Raw genomic sequence first — 19,377 nt, 5'->3', positions numbered from 1 at the left:
GTGCTTTCTTAGGTTGTCTGCCTAGTTACTATTTATTACCCATTCTAGTATAGAGATGACAAGTCCACTAAAGGTTTTCTTACCGTTCGTTCACAATTATTTTGTGCCATGGTATCTCTTTTTGCTATAGTTCAGAGTCCATTAAAAATCAGAAAAATACGGGAATGGAGTTTGTTCGTAACTCTGAACAAAACGTTATAGGTCTTTCAAAAGTTTACAACTGAATGTTGACTTAATACAGCTGTGAAACTTGATTATGCAGAAGAAAAATACTGCTTTTAACCATCTTAATTTAAATAAAGCAAACATGGAAACAGTTTCCTTCCCTTGTCAAATCTTTTTTTAAACTTTCCCTTTATTTTTTAGTAATTTAACACAGTACTGTACTGTATTTGCTTTTTAAAAAAATTTTTTTTTTTGGTCTCCACTGCTACCAGACGGTGTACTTTCAGTTCCAAATGCGGTGTATGGTTGACCGGTCAGTTTGTAACTCTGAGGTTGTACTGTATCAAACTTGGTGCATGTAAGTTTTCACATTCACTTCAAACAGGAGTCATTGACAGCGCTATGTTTACTAATTTAATGGCTAATGAGGTTTCTTGAAAAGTATACTGATTTGAAAACATTTTGTGAAAATGACAGTGTAGTGATAGATTAGAAACTACTTCAGTTTAAAATGGTAACTTTCCCACATACCACTTTGCTATAATTATTCCTGAGTGTTGTACCTAGAAGCTAAATAGAAAAATGAATGGTTTGGAGTGGTGATCTTATGCATTTTGGGGAGGAATTCCAGAGAGATTTCAATTAAAAAATTGTTTTTTCCCACATGGAAATACCATTTTGAGTCATTAAGTGTGTCTGTTTTCTTGTCTGGAAATTTCAGTCCTCTCTATATTGCAAATTATGTCTAGTGAGACACACAGTTATTCCCAGTTATTGTTGAAGTACAGTTCCAAGTTGCAGGATAGACACACAGTGTATTCCCATTTCTTGTTAAAAATTGGATTGGTCCTGTCTAAAATCCAAGACAGAATGGTGCTTTAAGCTTGTCTGGTGACAGTCGTGTTGTTCAACATGACTGAAATTTTAGTGTAGTGAGAATCCTATTTTGAATGAAAACTTTTTTTATTTTTTCCTATGTAGAATTCATTTTTTATACTAATAAAGCGAAGAACTCCAGTCTTATTTAGTAAAAAACTACTGTTTTTAAAAATTTAATGAGCATCAATTTCTTCACAGTTGATTTCAGTTGAACGGTGCATGATTGATAGAGTCAAAGGGCCAAATTCAGACCTTGCATAAGCTGGTGCAACTCCAACTGACCCAAAGGTGAGGTGAATAGGAATTGCACCTGCTTACATGAAGGTTGTGTTTGGTCCAAGTTTTCTTATTGACAGATATTTAACTAATGTTTACTTCTGGATTTATTAATTCTAGTTGCACTGTGGATGATGTAACTTGTTCCCTTACTAAAAATTGTATATGAAAGAAAGAACTGGATAAATATTAAGGAAGTGAGAAGGGAGAGAAATGCTTTATCTGCCCCTTACATTAATGCATTTTAAATATCAGCAGGTGATCTATTCAGAATTCAAAGTTCCACTTACTGTTAGTAATACATTATACAGAGCAATAGATCTGTTCATTTGCCACTCTTTATGAACAGCAACAACAAGTGGAAAATGTCAACTTCAAAATTTGAATGTAATATGTAATTGAAAACCTGATACATTAAATTTTATGCAAAACCTTTGAATAAACCATTCAAAATATATACTTTTGAAATATATCTAGTTCTCTACCTACCTTTATGCATTCACATATTTCCTGTAATAAAAAGTAAAGTAAATTAAACTAGCATTATTTGGCTTTTGTTATTGGAGGCATTTTTTCAGGGATTCTCAGCAAATGAATGATGTACCTGTAAATTTGATGATTCCAATACACGAGCTCTGAAATAATCTGTTTAATTTTAAAATCAAATTGTTGGCGTTTACAGCCTTTTGGAGTCTTCTATTGTTGTAATTTCAGTATAATTCAGCTTTGAATAGATTTGCAGAAACTGTAATGAACACTCAAAATGTTTTATTCCAGTTAAAATCCAGTGTGAATTTTGTCATAAGCAAAACATGTTTCAAGCTTGCATATTATATGAAAATACTTTCACCACTGTTCAACTGAACAATAAGGTGTATGCATGTTAATCACACAAGTACACAAACCATTTCAGCTAGATTCTCTGGGTGAAAGACAACGTGAAGGAAAAATATATGCAAATAGTAGCAGCATTCAATCTGTATTTACAATGTTTAGCAGACATTTTTATTAAATTTAAACATAAGATACTTGTTCAGCCTAAATAACCCAGAGATGAATGTCATTATGGAATTTACATACCATTAGCTCACATTAATTCATTAGCAGCAGAGCTCTGTGTACAGGGCTAGTTAGATACATTATTTGTGATGTCTGGATGCTGTAGTTTAATGAGGTTTACTGGCTGCGTGCTTGTTGCCTTTGTCTGGTGATAGAAGTAATTACTTGATAAAATGAAGTGCATCGCTGTGAACAATTGACCCTTTGGAACAATCCAGACTGGTCAGCAGTCTAAATCCACATTTTAAAGCCATCATTATAGCCTCAAACTTAAGAGTTTCCAGGGTGCAGACAAAGGTGTTGTCTTCCTTCAGTACAAGTCGTGTACCATTTTCTGACTTTATGAAGTATTTGAATTGAATAATATTTGAAGATATTGAAAACTCCTCTGGAAATCCATCCAGCCTGCTTTTTGACACCAGAACAATGCGAGATTTGATTTTTGCTATGAAATCAGGAGCATTACAAAAGATTCTAAGACCTTGTGAACGGTCATGGCTATCAGTTATTTCCAGGAAAGTAGTCTCTCTGGATGCTGTCTGTTCTTTCTCCCACCTTGATTTCACTGCATCAGCTAACATCTTAAGCTGAAAAAAATCTGCTTCTTGTGCCAAAAGTTGATTTTCTCGAAACCCCTCTGGTAGAAGAAGTTCTCCATTTCGTAGGAAGTTCAGAATGTGCCTGAAAAGGAGTCCATCCCTGTCTATGAAATAATGGCCATCTGCATCAAATGGACAGACGATTTTTCCATTTACCACACCTTCAAGAAAAGAGTCTGGGTACTTGGTTAGTGTTTGTTTTTGTGTAATGTACAGGTATCCACCAACATTGAGAGTAATCAGAGGCATTTTACAGTTCTTGCTTTCTTCAGTACCCTCAGAGTTGATGTGCTTTTCTTCATGTTCCTTTTCTCTTCTGTTTATTTTTCGCTCCATTCTTAAAGCCAAGTTAAAAAGACAGCTATCTTGCCTTGTTCTTGTGTGCTTGAAAAGAGATGTTTTAAAAGCACCTTTATTCAGCTCCAGCACGGTGATGGAATGGAAGTGCTGCTAGCATTGCATGGATTGTCAGCTCAGTTTTGCAGTAGGTGGCGTATCAGCTATGTATGCAGTGAGATATCAGGAGTATGGCTGTAAGGAGAATTTGCATTTAACTGTGTAAGGGAAGAGGATGGATGTAAAAGCTGTTTTAATTATTTTCTTTGAAGTCTGGTAGGTTTAAATTATTTAAAAATAGCATTTTGAATTACTCTGTGCAGAATGGACAATACCTTTTTACTGATCAGTTAAATTTTAATATTTACTTTAAAAATGTGTTTATAATGTGGAATTGCTAAAGAATGGTTAGCACTGAGAATGTTGTAGTGGTAGCTTTGTTTCCTTTTTTTCGGTATTTTTGGTTTTATACAATACCTTTACAAAAAGCAGATTGTGTTACTGTTTAAAGTACTTCACCTATTTAATGGAAGATAGCTGAAAACAGATGATTGTGTGTGTGTACCTTATGTATGAAACACCCAGTGGCTTAAAATTTGATCAGAAAATGTTTGAGTGGTATTATAAAGCATTTCTGATTTAACTGGTTTAGCATATAGTGAAACTATCATTTTTTGTTGACTCAGCTACCCTCAGCGAGGCAAAAAAAAATAGCCTTTATTAGATTTTGTATCCTTTTGATATTAAAAAGTCTCTCTTTACCATAGATTAAAAACTATTGTAGAGAAAAAGCACATTTATTACTTGTATTGGTAATTTTAAAATAATCAATGTTAGATTTCACAGATTATTTTATATTTAATCAAAACAATTCTGTTGCCATGCGGAACAAAGGGCCAGTGTGCCTATAGAAATCTTTGAATATCACATAACACTATAGCTTAGCAACACTTCAGTAAGGGAGAAAACATTGACAAAGTATACTTGAATCAAATGGCTGTCTCATTTCTCTGTATGAAGCTGAGATTAAAGGTTCATTTGAAATTACCTTTTTAAAAAAGGTTTTCCCCTTTAAACATTTGCAGCTGGGGAGAGGAAAAGGAAAGCTGAACAAACCTTTGTGTATTTCTTTAGGGAGTGTGCAGGAGATGGAGGGTAGTGTATGCAGCATGCATTCCAAAGCAAGGTAGAGATTTAACACTTATCTTAGCCTGAACATGGAAATCAGAGATTCAGATTTTTTTTTTAATAATGTATTTTTCAGTCTACAAGCAGATGTCTATTTCTTTGGCCTGTTAACAACAAAGTCAATTGTCCTTTTGTGAAAAGGATTATCTATGCCTCTGTTTATGTTAAGACTATCTTCATACTACTCCCAATAGATATATTAGCAATTACTTATAGATATTGTAGAAACATTGCTTTAATGATGTGATTTTTTTTATTGATTAATATGACTGTGTGCCTGTTGATGTAAATAACATGCTGATTCTACTTGTTGCCCCCATACTTCAATATCCCCAGTCCACAGAGCTGCTCTTCTAAATCTTTTGTCTGCTGCTATGTATAACATATTGAGCATTATTTTATTAATTAGACTTTGTGTATCAGGCATTACAAAGTCAGTGTTTAAATTTAACACTTTGATGCCCTCATTGTGTTTAGTATCACTTCAATTTGAAGAGATTTTAATCGTTTAATAACTTGAATATACTAATCTTTTGAAAATCAACTCTTATGGCAGTTAGTAAGAGTTAATAGAGTTATTTGGAGAGAGAGAAAAACAGGTGGTGTGTTTTTGACATAAGCTTTATGGATAATATTTTGCCACTGTGGGAGACTTTTGCTCAAATCCAGTTAATAGTCAAGTGTCAGACTCCATTTGATTTGTTCAAGTTTGATGTGGGTTTTAATCTTATAACCAACTGTAAGAATCGTAGTGGTAATTGATAAACCCTTTGATTGACACTGGTGTCATTCTATCTTGCATGGTGATCTTGTCATCTCTTTGAAGCTAAGCCGGATCACTGCTGGATGGGAGATTTCCAAAGAAAGCCCAGATTTGTAAAGGACTTTGAAATCCTTCGTGGCAAACCGAGCCGTATAAATTTAAGACAGGGCAGCTGCAAAACAGTATCCATTCCTTAGCTTCCTATGCTCATCTTCTGAAACCTCTGTGTTTGGGGCTGAAATTTTCCAGGTTTGGCTATAGTTAAATATTTTTGAAAGGTCAGGCTAAATCTTTTCAGCTGTTTAAAGAGTAAAAAATGCCAGCAAGCTGTTAGCTGCCATCCCCAGGAGTGGGGGCGAAGGTGTGGGAGGAGAAAGAGAATGTGTATGTGTCTAGATACAGGAATTTACAGGTTCAGCTGCTGACTCAAGGTGAATGTCCAGTGTGCCTATCCTTAAACTTACAAAAATTGCGTAAAAGAGTTAGTCTTCCACACCATACCCCCACACAACCTTAACTCTGCCCCCTTGCAGTTGGCAATAGGCAGTTCAACAAAACCATACCTTGTCCACAAAATCTGCAATTTTTTGTGGTGTTTGTGCTCAACACAGCGTTATGCCATTCTTCAGACACTCCTTACTGAATTAGATGTAGTTGTATTGATGCAGAAATTAGTTGCAGCAAGTTGCTAGATATCAAACTGCCATCTGAGCAGAGGAGCAGCTGCAGCTAGAGGAATCAGGGATCTTTTTTTTTTTTTTTTTCTGGGCTGTGATATTCAGGAGATCAAACTGGATGAGCACAATGGCCCTTCTTGGCACAAAAATCCAAGTGTTTATGAAAGAGTTTCTGATGTCTGTAGGGTTTTAGGACCACTAGAATGACTGTGACCTCTGGAGGTTGACATTCCACTGGGCATATCAAGAAATAGGGGAATGTAAGAGTGCTTCACCCCAATCTAACTCTTGCATATTCTCAGTGCCCAGCACAAAACCCATATCTACACTGGCATTCATACAGTAACCTGTATACTCTGTGCTGTGCTATTTCCCTGAAGCATTCTAGCAGTGTGATGGCATGCTTCACAGTGCACCATGACCCTCAGTTGGGGCTAACCTAAGGTGAAGTCCGAGAAAGAATAACTTGGACAAGGATTGAATAGCTGTTGATATCGAGCAACTCTTTGGTGCTTTATCTGGAGTAGGTGAATTGGTTGAGTGAAGGTCATACCTAGCTAGCTCAAGTCCACTAATTCTGACCTACACGTGATCTTGATTACAGTGAACATGAGGCCTAAGTGTTTCCCCACACTACTGTTGTGTACTTTCCACACTGCCTGGGAAAGGTACAACCCTATAATCTCTCACAGGGACTTGAGACATCGCCAAAAGGAGACTGAGTTAAGATTGTGTGGTGTGAGAGACATTACCTAAACAATGTGTTTCTTGGTTTTCAGAGATCCAGGCATAGGTTCATTTGACATTCTAAGGGTACAGATCACTGCTGGTCAGTCTGAACCATGTGTTGTTAAAGTTTTTTGGACAGTGTTTTTTTGAGGAAGTGGTGACAGTGAGGTGGGCATGATTGAGGGCGGAATGAGTGGTTTTCCTGGGAACACCTTCCTGCCTCTCAGCTACCTGTTCGGCCTTTCATGCCCCTTGGGCTGAAGGGTCATGTGGAGGAGGGAAGGTGGTAATCAATAGGTTGTTAAGGTATCATATACAAGCTGGAGGCGAGCTCCAGCCTCCTTAGCTAATTCAGGGGCTAGGGAACAGGTCTCTGCACAATCCTCGGCAGCATAGGAGCATTGCAATGAAGTAGCCCGTACATCTCAGTGGGGTGCTCTCAGGTGAATGAGAACATTTCATGGAGGTGAATGCAGCCTGACATCCAGTTCTGAGAAGTGCGAACTGCACTGTTCATCTCAATTAGTGTTCTCCTTCCCCCTCTCCCAAAGTACACAAAACCCTGTTGTGGCACACCAGTGGTCCAAACAAGTTTGAAAGCTCTTTGGGGTGGGGACTGTCTTTTTGTTTTGTTCTGTTTTTACAATACCTAGCACAATGGGCCCTATTTCATACCTAGGGCTCCTCAGTACTGTGGTAATAAAAATAAATAATAATCTCACTGTGCGCCTGTATTTTAGAGCACTTAGGTTATTAAAATCAGCTTCTTGTTGGGAGAGGTGTATCTAAGGAGCTCTTTGACCAAATGTGCCCTACTAGCTAGAATTGGCCCTAATATGGAACAGAAAATTTCATGGTAGTTTGAGAATCCATGTGGATTGTAGAACACTTAGAAATATCTACTCTTAGACAAGGCAAAACTTCACAAAGGAACCCCTTCCCCAAAACAGAATGAATGGCAAAGTGTAGTAATGTCCATAGACATTTTCAGGAAACTGCTGGGGAGAGGAATTGAGCTTGCTAGGTTCAATGACGACAGCATGTTGCCCTGAGCTGCTCTGGCAGGTGTTCCTGTATACACTCTTGCTCTTCACAAAGAACAAGTCTCTCTCATGGTTCATGTGCTTATCATTGTCTGTAGTACATCACCCAGATTCTAGCCACTTTGTACAGCTAACTTTAACACTTAACTATTAAATATTGCTTTTCATCATGGCAGTGTGTGCTGGACTAGTTGAGTTCAAACCCAGTCAGGTGATGTCAGCTTGAGGTGAATCAATGCAATAGTTTGAACCCCAGGTGTGTGCAAAAATAAAAGAAGAACCAGACAATTTTATTCAGTTCCTTTTTTTTAAGGGTGCTGTGTCCTGGGAATCCCTCAACTAAATGACTCTAAGGCCATGTCTACACTAATACTGACGCTGGCAAAACTTATGTCGCTCAGGGGTGTGAAAAAAACACACACACGGGAGTCATAAGTTTCACCGGCATAAGTGATAGTGTGCATAGAGCTATGTCTGTGGAAGAGCTTCACCCGCTGACATAGCTACTGCCGCTCATTGAGAAGGTTTTATGTCGATGGGAGAGCTCTCTTCTATCGGCATAAAACGGCTACACAACCAACCTTACAGCTGCATCGGTACAGTTGTGCCGCTGTAAGCTTGTTAGTGTAGACATGGCCTAAATTTGCATCACTAACCCACCATGAACTGTGGTGAGGTACTGCCATTTTCAAGACAATCTGAGCATGTGTGTGTATATTAGAGTACTTAGGGCTTGTCTATACATAGAGCTATTCAGGGACAGCTATTCCTGAATAACTCTGTGTAGACAAGCCCTTTGGAAGATCAGCTGTTAAACAGTAAGTTCATCTCAGTCTTAACTATAATGTGGCAACAGTCCCCCTATAATGCCTTCAGTACAAGGAGAGGTGGATCTTGTAAATGCGGTATACCTGCTGCACACCAGAGTAAGGAGTTTATACCATCTAAAGCACCACAAATCCATTGCTTCCAGAACAAGCTCATTGGTAAGTATGCAGTGCTTGTAAACTGTGAAAGCCAAATAGCTCACAATTTTTCCTCCTTTTTTTTTCCTTTAAAGCAAAGAAAAGGGTATAGGCAAAGAGGTATTAAACTAAAAAGACAAGCTTTAATGCATTATTAAGGTTGCAATATCTAATGCTCAATATTCAGGAAATTATTAATAAAGAAAATTTAAAACCCTCCTCAATATGAGGTTATTATATATGGTATCTTTGGTGGTTGAAGACAGCTAAAGGGTCAGAAAGGGAGCAGGAACTGTCATCACATTCTTCTATCCCAAGGAATATGGGGAGGGTGGTGCATCTTTGCTGCTGCAGGCTTTATCCAGCTCTCTAGCAGACATCTTAATTTAGGAGTGTTACAATCCCCAAGAGAGCACAAGAGAGAGAGGAGTTTCAGACTTTGCCCTCTGGACAGTGGCTTTGGCAGTATTATAGGTGCTATACATCTGCCCCAAGAGGATTTCCCCTTCAGGATATATGTAGTCCATTGTGGAATGCAGTTAGTGAAGATTTTGCTTTGTTAGTGAAAGAATGGGGAGTTAAAACAATATTCCTTAGTATAAGTTGTGGCTGTTTGGGGAATCATACAGCTTATTTATTCCACTTTGAAATTATGAACTCTATATATCGTTGTCAAAGTACAAATTCCATTTTGAATGTGGGGCTTGTCTGCCTTCTATGTTTTTTACCTCCATGTTGGATTGAAATTCCAAAGGATAATGGCACAGGGCTAACAATGGAGGGTTGTTAAACCTTTGTAGTCCTCTATCACATAGAAGCACTCTTGGACAGAGTTGGCTATTGCCCCAGAAGGACCAGACTGCCCAGGCGGGCTTGGTAACTAAGCAGTGGGTCACTTGCTGTTGGACATAAAACACCTGATGAGGCTTGGCTTAGGGCATCACTGGACAAAGGGGACTGGAGGTTATAAAAGAAAAAGGTCTCTGACTGACGTTTTAGAGGGAGAAGGAGAAGAGACCAGAGAGATTGTAAGTTCCAGATGAGAAGCCCTGGGCTGGGGGAGAGGAAGGATCTTGGATTCTCTAGAAATACCAACCCAAGTCCAAAGAACTCTCCAGAGTGGTGAGGAAGCTCAGGCAGGGATGTTCTGTAGACCTGGTGGTGGTCTGCCTAGATCTGTATATTTCTTGTGTTGTCTAAAGAGTGATTACTTTTTTGTAACCTTTTCAAAGTATCTGGGTTATGTTCTTCACCTATCATGTGATCCTAAACGGAAACTGTAAAGCAGAGTGCCCACAGTGTTGGAGTTCTGAGAATGGGTGGGCTTAAGCAACTGGGGTGTCTTGAGGGTCAGCACAGGATTTTGGTGACCAAGAGTAGTGGTTCTCAACCTTTCCAGACTACTGTACCCCTTTCAGGAGTCTGATTTGTCTTACGGCCCCCAAGTTTCACCTCACTTAAACTACTTGCTTTCAAAATCAGATGTAAAAATACAAAAGTGTCATAGCACACTATTACTGAAATATTGCGTACTTTCTCATTTTTACGAGATAAATATAAAATCAATTGGAATATAAATATTGTACTTACATTTCAGTCTATAGTATATAGAGCAGTATAAACAAGTCATATGAAATTCTAGTTTTCACTGACTTTGCTAGTGCTTTTTATGCCACTTGTTCTAAAGCTAGGCAGAAACCTAGATGAGTTGATGTACCTCCTGTAAGACCTCTGTGTACACCCAGGTTGAGAACCACTAACCTAAAGCAGCTGTCCATTTATGTTAAGGTGTAACAAACAGAGAGCCTGTGCCCAGGTATTGTGCCAGAGAGGCCAAGGAAAGAGTGCTGAAGCCTAATCCAGACCAAGGGAAGCTTAAAAGCACACAGATCCACTGTGTTAGGACTCGGACATAGCAGTCTGCTGCATGTCCAACCTGGAAAGCTTTACCAGGGCTTTGACGTGTAGGCAGTGAGGTGGGATCATTATGGTAGTGTGTAAGCATTTTAAAAGAGGCTTTTTCAAGGGCCTAAAATTTTCTGTTTTTAAACTGAAAGCCAAGAGCAGATCTATTAGTCTGTTCTGGTTAAAGCCAGATAGAAGCTGATCTTTCTTGAGCTGTTCATAATACATGCTTGCTGAGGAGGATGTTAGACAACATCTACTAGGTATAAACATTTTAAAATCCTCAGGTCTGTATAACTTGCACCCAGGAGTTATAAAAGAGTTGGCTGAGGAGATCTTTGGCCCACTAATGTTAATTTATAATAAATCTTAGAAGACTGGGAAAAATCAGAAGACTGGAAAAATGATAATATTCAAAAAGGGCAAGCAGGATGACTTATGTAACTGTATGCTGGTTAGCCTGACATCAATCCCGCGTGAAATAATGGAAAAGCAGAAATTGGATTTAATCAGTGAAGAATGAAAAGATAGGAATATAATTAATACCATTCGGCATGGTTTTATAGAAAATGGGTCCTGTCAAATCTGAATTCATTTTTTGAGATTAAAAGTGTAGTTGATAAAGGTAATTACGTTGATTTAATATGCTTTTACTTTGTAAGGCGTTTGACTTAGTACTACATGACATTTCAGATAACGAATTAACACTATGCTATATCAATAAAGTATACATTAAATGGATTAAGAACCGGTTAGCTGACAGATCCCAAAGCAGTTATCAATGCGGAGTCATCACTGAATGGGGGTTGTAGAAGGGTCAGTACTAGGCCTGATGCTGTTCAATTTTTAATCAGTTATCTGGAAGTAAATATAAAATCACTGCTGATAAAACGTACAGATGATATGAAGACTGATGGAGTGGTAAGTAATGACAAGGACACCTGTCATACAGAGCAGTTTGTAATGCTTGGTAAACGGGGCCCATTCAAAGAAAATGCATTTTAATACAGCCAAATGCAAAGTGATGTATTTAGAAACAAGGAATGCAGGCCAGATATACACAGTGAGGGGACTGTATCCTGGAAAGCAATGACTCTGAAAAGCATTTAGAGGCCAGAGTGGACAGGGAAACTCAGTATGAGCTCCCAATGCAATACTGTGGGAGAAAATAGGCTAAAGCGATCCTACAATGTATAAACGGGAGCAGTGAGTAGGAGTTGGAAGCTGATTTTACCTCTATACATAGCAGTGACAAGACTGATACTGGAATACTACATCCCTTTCTGGTCCACACTTTAAAAAGGATGTTGAAAAATTGGAGAGGATGTAGAGAGGAGCCATGAAAATGCCTTAGGCTGAGAGCTTGCAGAGCTCAGTCCATCTAGCTCAGTGGCTCTCAACCTTTCCAGACTACTGTACCCCTTTCAGAAGTCTGATTTGTCTTGTGTACTCCAAGTTTCACCTCACTTAAAAACTACTTGCTTACAAAATCAGACATAAAAATGTAAAAGTGTCACAGCCCACTATTACTGAAAAAGTGGTTACTTTCTCATTTTTACCATATAATTATAAAATAAATCAACTGGAATATAAATATTATACTTTTCCGTGTCTAGTATATAGAGCAGTATAAACAAGTCACTGTATGAAATTTTAGTTTGTACTGACTTTGCTAGTGCTTTTTATATAGCCTGTTGTAAAACTAGGCAAATATCTAGATGAGTTGATGTACTCCCTAGAAGACCTCAGTGTACTCCTGATTGAGAACCAGTGGTCTAGCTTATTAAAAAGATTGAGAGGTGACTTGATTACAGTGTGCAATCACCTTCAGGGGGAGAAAATTCTGAGTACTGAAGGGCTTTTTAACCTAGTGGATAAGGGCATAACAACCACTAATTGCTGGAAGCTGAAGCCAGTCAAATTCAAATTAAAAATTAGGCTCAGATTTTTAACAATGAGGGTGAATAACCATTGAAACAAACTACCAAAGGAAGTAGAGGATGCTCCTTTTCTTGATGTCTTCAGATCAAGACTGGATGCCTTTCTGTAGTTATGCTTTAGCTAAACACAAGTTGCTGTGTTTGGGGGGGGGAGGGGGCCAGGCTGGGCGGGCGATGAGCTTTGAGGGTGGGGGGCGGGGCTTCATAAGGAAGGGGTGGGCTGGGCCGGGAACTAATCTCCCCGAGCCCGTAGTTCACTCACCCGCCATACAGCCTCAGCTCTCCATGCACAGAACTGTCAGAAAAGCCAAATTCTACTTTATTGTTCTTTTGAAGGATTTAATTCATTCCTTAAGCAAAGCAAAAACGTATAAATGCAACCATGTTAAATGCCTGGCGTCAGATGATTGTTCTCTGCAGTGTCATTAGGGAGATCAGAGTTAGATTTTTAGGTTTCAGTAAAAAATAATTCAGTCAGCAAGGCACTGAAAAAACAACAGATGTAGTATACTTATAAAGAGAGTAGCCTGTGTTGCTCAAAATCCCTCTAAGCATTTTTTTTTTTTTATCGTCAGTGCCATCTGAATGGGATGGTGGCACTGCAGTGCCCTAAAGCAAAGGCAAGTTCGTGATTCTTCAGGCTATCGAGGCTGGGGGGCGGGGGGGCGACCTTATCCTTATTTTCAGATGTTCTTCCAAAGGAATGAGTTTGGCTTGATACATCAAAGTTAGGACACTCAGAGCTGAGAGTAAAATTCTGTCCTTACCATATCCTATTACATCTGGTGTTTGGATGGGCTGTCCAAACAGAGGGTGTATTTGGATGTGTTGTGCTGTCTACATGCAATAGGGAGCATTGGAGTGAAAAGGACATAGTTAGGAGGGTAGTATTTTAAGGATGTTCTAGATGTAGTCACCTGTGCTTGCTTTCTGTACAGTACTACTTTTGGGATTTGAGTCATTTTTCATTTCCCACAGTTGGAAAGTGCCATTGCATTGCTCTGTCAGTCATTGCTATTGCTCCGGACAATAGCTTGTTGCCACCAAAGCACCAAGTGGCTGTGTGTTGCAGACAACTGGGTAGAGAACACAGAGTTTATTACAGTTGACAACTGGGGAAGGTAAACTTACAGTACAATCTGTTTTTTTTACAGGTTTAAAATAAACAGTGTTAGTTTTAACTTTGTTCTATTACATTTCTTTTTGGAAAGGGGATTGTTTCATTATTTTAGAAGATTAAAAATAGAGAACTGTGTTCTAGAAATTTGTGAGTTAACACACAAGTGTCTGAAACAACTTTGGCCCAGGATTCAAATTGGTAAGAAGACATAGTACCACTTTTCTGGTGATTGCTGCTTCAATTCTACTCCAGCACAGTTAATCCCTTTGATGCTGTACAGCTTTTCCATGCTTGTGTGGGGAAGTGGGAGGTAGTGTAAGTGTGATGGGTTAGTAGTCTAAGCAGCACAGCTCCTGTGTTGGCAGCTCCTCTGGTTCTGTGAGGCTTGGAGGCTCTCAAACCCTTCCCATCCAAGGAATTTTTGCTCAGAAAACTCCCTGATGTTCCTGATATATCAGAGTTTTCTGGAACCCCTCCTGAAGAGGGGACAGTCTGGCGCCACATGGGTTGTTAAATCTGTATACCCGATGTTGCCATATACTTTCTACATTATTTACTCTATCCTTGCCCGATAAAAGATATAAATGAAAACAGTCCCTACCTGAAGGAGCTCACATTCTGAAATACAAAGGAAAAGGGGCGGGGGGGAGAAATAGTGATATAAGTAGAGGTGTGTGTGCTTTATGTGTATAAAATTGAGGTTTAAAAAATAGAAATGATTGATGAGGTGAAAGCTGAGGTTTTGTTGTGTTCTGCCACCAAGGCCAGCCCGTATATCATGGTGCTTATGGAATTAGACAACTGTCCAGTATTTCTTTTTATCCTCACCATTCCATGTTCAGCTGCATGCCTTATTTACTGCATACCATCCATATGCTGCACTTAATACAGCATTTTAAAATTTGTCATAGTATCATAGTGCCGTATAAATATTTAATGAATATGCCTTCACAACACCCATGTAGGGTAGGGAAGTATTATGCCCTTTCTATAGATGGGGAAGTTAGGCAGAGTAAGGCCAAAAGTTTTGTAGAAGTGTGTCCACTGATTTTGGGTGCCTCAGTGATTGGGCGCTCATCCTAAGACACTTAGAGTATTTCTACACTGCAGTTAAAAACCTATGGCTGGCCCATGCTAGCTGACTCAATCTTGCAGGGCTTGGGCTAAGGAGCTGTATAATTGTGGTACAGATATTTGGCCTTGAGCTGGAACCTGGGTGTTAGGATCCTGCGAGATGGGTCCCAGATCTTGGGCTGCAGCCCGAGCCTGAAGGTTTACACTGCAATTAAACAACTCTGTAGCCCGAGTCCCATGAATCCGAGTCAGTTGGTATGGGCTAGCTGCAGGTTTTTATTTGCAGTGTAGACGCATCCTCTAGGTCTAATTTTTGACAGATGCTGTGGGCCTGGAGCTCCTGTTGGCCACTAGTGAAAACTTTGGTGTCAGTGACTTGCCCAGTATCACATAAGAGATCTGTGTGAGAGCTAGGGATGGAACAGAAGTTCTGTTTCACACAAGGTATGGATATCAAGTGTATCATTCTTCAGCTCTCTAAATAGCTGAATAGTACCAGACAAAAGGATTTATATTATGTTTTCTAAACTCTGAGCATAAATAGTAAGACAATAGTTGAAAAGGTGAATGATGTACAAGTCTGTGTTTTATAATAAAGTGTTTCTTTCTATTCAAGACAAACTTTCATTGGAAGGAATAGTGGTTCAACGTGCTGAATGCAGACCTGCAGCTAGTGAAAATTATATGAAACTGAAAAGGTAGGTATATCTCTTTTTATTATCAATGAGTCTGTAATGTCTTGTTTTGATATTTTATCTCCTTTCCTGGTAAGAGCCAGATTATTTTCTAAAAAGTAAAACTATTGGATGATTTTGTTTAGGGTTTAAAATTGGATTTAGGTATAACAGAGTGTGTAGTGCAGCGGTTTTCAAACTTTTTGAGCTGAGCTTCCCCTTTACAATTTTTGGTTGTTTTCCCTCAATCCAGACAAAAAGAAATGAGTCAAAGGGTGCAGGTGGTGCTCCCTCCCTGATCCCCACCCGAACATTCCTCTGCACCCCACTGGGGGGGGCACGCCTCACAATTTGAAAATTTCTGCTATAGTGTATATATAGTGTATATAAATATATCTAAATTTGTGCATATACATAGATGTTAAACTGTAATATAGAAAATAAAAAGGAATACACAAAGATGTGGTTTCAAGGTTTTCATTGGCATGGGTAGGACGATCATACTAAATGGTGGTGCAGGCTGCCCAAAATGAGTGCCAGTAATACCTTATGCTGTACTGTTCCATTATGTGGTGAGCACATTTAAGAACATGAGAATGGCCACAGTGGGTCAGACCAATGGTCCGACTAGCCCGGTATCCTGTCGTCCGACAGTGGCCAATGCCAGATGCTTCAGAGGGAATGAACAGAATGCAGCAGTTTATCCAGTGATCCATCCCTGGGTGTCCAGTCCAAGCTTCTAGCAGTCAGAGATTTAGGGACACCCAGAGCATGGGATTGCATCCCTGATCATCTTAGCTAATAGCCACTGATAGACTTATCCTACATGAACTTACCTAATTTGTTTTTGAACCCAGTTATACATTTGACCTTCAACATCCCCTGGCAGCAAGTTCCACAGGTTGACTTTGGGTTGTGGGATGAAGTACTCTCTTATGTTTGTTTTAAATCAGCTGCCTATTAATTTCATTGGGTGACCCTGGTTCTTGTGTTACGTGAAAGAGTAAATAACACTTTCCTATTCACTTTCTCCACACCACTCATGATTTTATAGACCTCTATCATATTGCCCCTTAGTTGTCTCTTTTCTAAGATGAACAGTCCGAGTCTTTTTCATCTTCTCTCATAGGGATGTGGAATAATGTCCATAATCATTCTTCTTGTCCTTCTCTGTACTTTTTCCAATTTTAATAACCTTTTTTGGGATGGGGCAACCATAACTGCACAAAGTATTCAAGGTGTAGGTGTACCATGGATTTACATAGTGGCATTATGATATTTTCTGTCTCATTATCTATCCCCTTTCCTTAGTGCTTCCTAACATGATTAGTTTTTTTGTCTGCCCCTGCACACTGAGCAGATATTTTCAGAGAACTATCCATGATGACTCCAAGATCTCTTTCTTGAGTGATAACCTCTAATTTAGACCCCATCATTTTGTATGTGTAGTTGGGATTAAGTTTTCTAATGTGTATTATTTTTGTATTTATCAACATTGAATTTCATCTGCCTTTTATGTTGCCAAGTCACCCAGTTTTGAGAGAACCCTTTGTAACTCTGTGCAGTCAGCTTTGAACTTAAGTATCTTCAGCCATAGATAAAGTTCAGCCTTCCAGTAAGAGTCTGAAAACTCCATAGGGCTATTTTAATTAAATGGAGTGCAACTTTCTGATCATCCTAAGTGGCTTCTGCGGGTGATCAAAGAACACAGACAATGAAAATTGTGGATGATTTTAATGCTAGCAGGAGTTTCCTTCCAAACCAAAATTGAAAAGATTTTTCAAGTTATAGAAATAGTAAAGGCTTCACAGAGAAACCTTATACTTAAAATGGGAAATATTGCTAGGAAAAGTAATAGGTAATATTTGTGGAAGTGGTACTTAGGAGCCTACCTAATTGAAAGTCACTCAGAAGGTTTTGAAAATGTTACTTCATCTGTAGAATCCATCCTGTAATTCACATTGCAGAGAGAGAGAGAGAGAGAGATCTGCTGGTTAATTATGCATTTTAAAAAAAAGTGATTTTTTTATCAGTTCTAAGTTTATCCTTCAGTTTAATTAAATATCCTCTTAGTCTTGTATTATGAGGGAGGTTAAATAGGTCAGTTGGATTTACTTTCCGTATATCATTAATTAATTTTGTGTAACTCTGTTATGTCCTCTTATTTATCTTCTCTCTAAACTAAACAGTCCCAATCTTTTCATTATTATGTGTGGGTGTCCATGTATACAATTTTTATACACTGATTTACTGTAATTTCCGAAGACTCACTATTGCAGCTACTTCATGGGCACTTCACAGTGCTGTCATGTTTTCTGCCATTGATACAGAATGGAATTTGAGCTACGCTGAATCTTTATTGAAGGGAATTCATTTTAATCTGGCAGATTTAAATATAGTCTTTATCTGTTTCAGAATTGTTTTCATCCCATTTCCTGAGCTGAACAGTTTCTCATTTTTTGTAAACTATCACCTATTAGTTGATCATACCGGGTTCATATGGGAAGGTCGCAGAAGGAGGCCAAATGAAACTGACAGCTTTAATGAAATACTGTCCTAACTTTGAATTTGTTGGCATTTTACATTCTGATGTCTTGCCTGCAAACACCTACCTGCCCCAGACTATCATTTGTGTCTCTTGTCACAGTGAATGCCAGCAGGAGCAATAGACACAGAAAGAATAAATAAATGAAAGCAGTTTTTCTCCTGAGACATGCACCTTGGCAAGCTGAAAACTGATTGTAGCACTGGTTTTTCTTGTGGAAAGGTTGTGTCAAGCTTTCTCTGCTTAGATTTGAACTTCTCACATTATTAGAAAATTCTTATCTTTGAGCATTGAGTGGAGCCAAAAATTCTCTCCTAATAGAACTCAGTTTGATATTTAGCAGACCTGGTTATCACAACCTCAGAAGAAACTGTTCATCTTTTGTACACTTTTCCTAATGGGACCAGTAGCAACATCTAAACATTTTTCTCTAACTTCCTTTGCTCTCTCCAAGTCCCCACATGCTACAGAACATATTTAATGCTGTTACTTGTTTTGATTTAAGTGTAAAGATTGAGTGTACAGGTTATGAGATTAAATTTCATAAAACTTCTTTCCTTCACATTTTTTATTTACTACGTTGCTTTAGAGGAGATAAGCTTCCCAGAGGTAGAATTTAATATTGATAAAAAGACAAGAAGGGACAAACAAGTATCAGTTAAGCTTTAACTTCTGTAGTAACAAGGTCAATGCAGGAGAGAAGTACAAAACTGTAAAGTAATCAAAAACAGAACATCTTGAGGTATCACTAGTGAAAATGGTTTATTTGTGTATCTTACACAGACTATCAATATCAGAAGAGTTTATCACTGGGGAAAAATGATTGTTTTATGAAAATTCTCTAAAGAGAATGTGATTAAAATCATAAGGAAAAGCTACTGGAACAAACAAGCAGTATAAACTAAAAGAAAAAACGGACATTAAGCCATTCCAAAATCGCTCGCCTCCTGCTATATTTAAAAAAGCTAAATTTCTACACAGATATTTTGAATGTCTGGCAGTTTGGGCCAACCAAGAGCATGCTGAGTACCAGTGAAATTTAATGACTGCTTACTCGACAAGTTGCTGACCTCTTTAAAAATTCTGAGTGCACTGACTGACTGACATTTCAATTTATAGCTGAAAATGAACACTATATTTTAATGCCAGGTTCTTTGCAAATGCCAGCACAACAGCAGAAGACATGGATAATTTGCTTGGTCTGCTACTTTGTTAAATTTTTCCTCTAGCTCTGCTCAAGCAGTTTGCTTTTCTACTTCCCTACACAATAAATGCATATGATTACTTATTCATGCACTTCCGCCTCGCCCCCCCCGCACCAAAATGCAATGTGTGTCACAACTGCTGATCAGTTATTTGAGGTAGGCCATTTTTGTGTTCAACCTCAGGTTTGATCTGCTTGTCATTCAGTGTACCCAGGATTTTTAAGCACATAAATGA

The 19,377-nt window shown here is 38.5% G+C and overlaps 2 protein-coding genes across 6 annotated transcripts in view; one reads left to right on the top strand and one right to left on the bottom strand.

The window, feature by feature from the left end:
• GTF2F2 (general transcription factor IIF subunit 2) overlaps nt 1–19,377 on the top strand; it is a 134,517-nt gene that overhangs the window by 38,059 nt on the left and 77,081 nt on the right. For all 5 annotated transcript variants that reach the window (XM_037894320.2, XM_037894334.2, XM_027821241.3 and 2 more), the window contains one exon: nt 15,335–15,416. In XM_037894320.2, coding sequence (XP_037750248.1) covers nt 15,335–15,416 — 82 coding nt within the window. The remainder of the gene's footprint in view (nt 1–15,334; nt 15,417–19,377) is intronic.
• KCTD4 (potassium channel tetramerization domain containing 4) lies at nt 403–3,501 on the bottom strand. The gene has a single exon (XM_007058767.3). The coding sequence runs from the start codon at nt 3,312–3,314 to the stop codon at nt 2,541–2,543; it is 774 nt and encodes a 257-aa protein (XP_007058829.1). The 5' UTR covers nt 3,315–3,501; the 3' UTR covers nt 403–2,540.

This window comes from Chelonia mydas, chromosome 1 (genome assembly GCF_015237465.2).
Source record: "Chelonia mydas isolate rCheMyd1 chromosome 1, rCheMyd1.pri.v2, whole genome shotgun sequence".
Lineage (NCBI taxonomy): Eukaryota > Metazoa > Chordata > Testudines > Cheloniidae > Chelonia > Chelonia mydas.
The sequence above is the reverse complement of the archived record's forward strand: the minus strand, read 5'-3'. Positions and strand labels throughout refer to the sequence as shown.

Excerpts from the sequence above, each read along its gene's own strand:
- KCTD4 (XM_007058767.3), bottom strand. The coding sequence starts at position 3,314 with ATGGAGCGAAAAATAAACAGAAGAGAAAAGGAACATGAAGAAAAGCAC.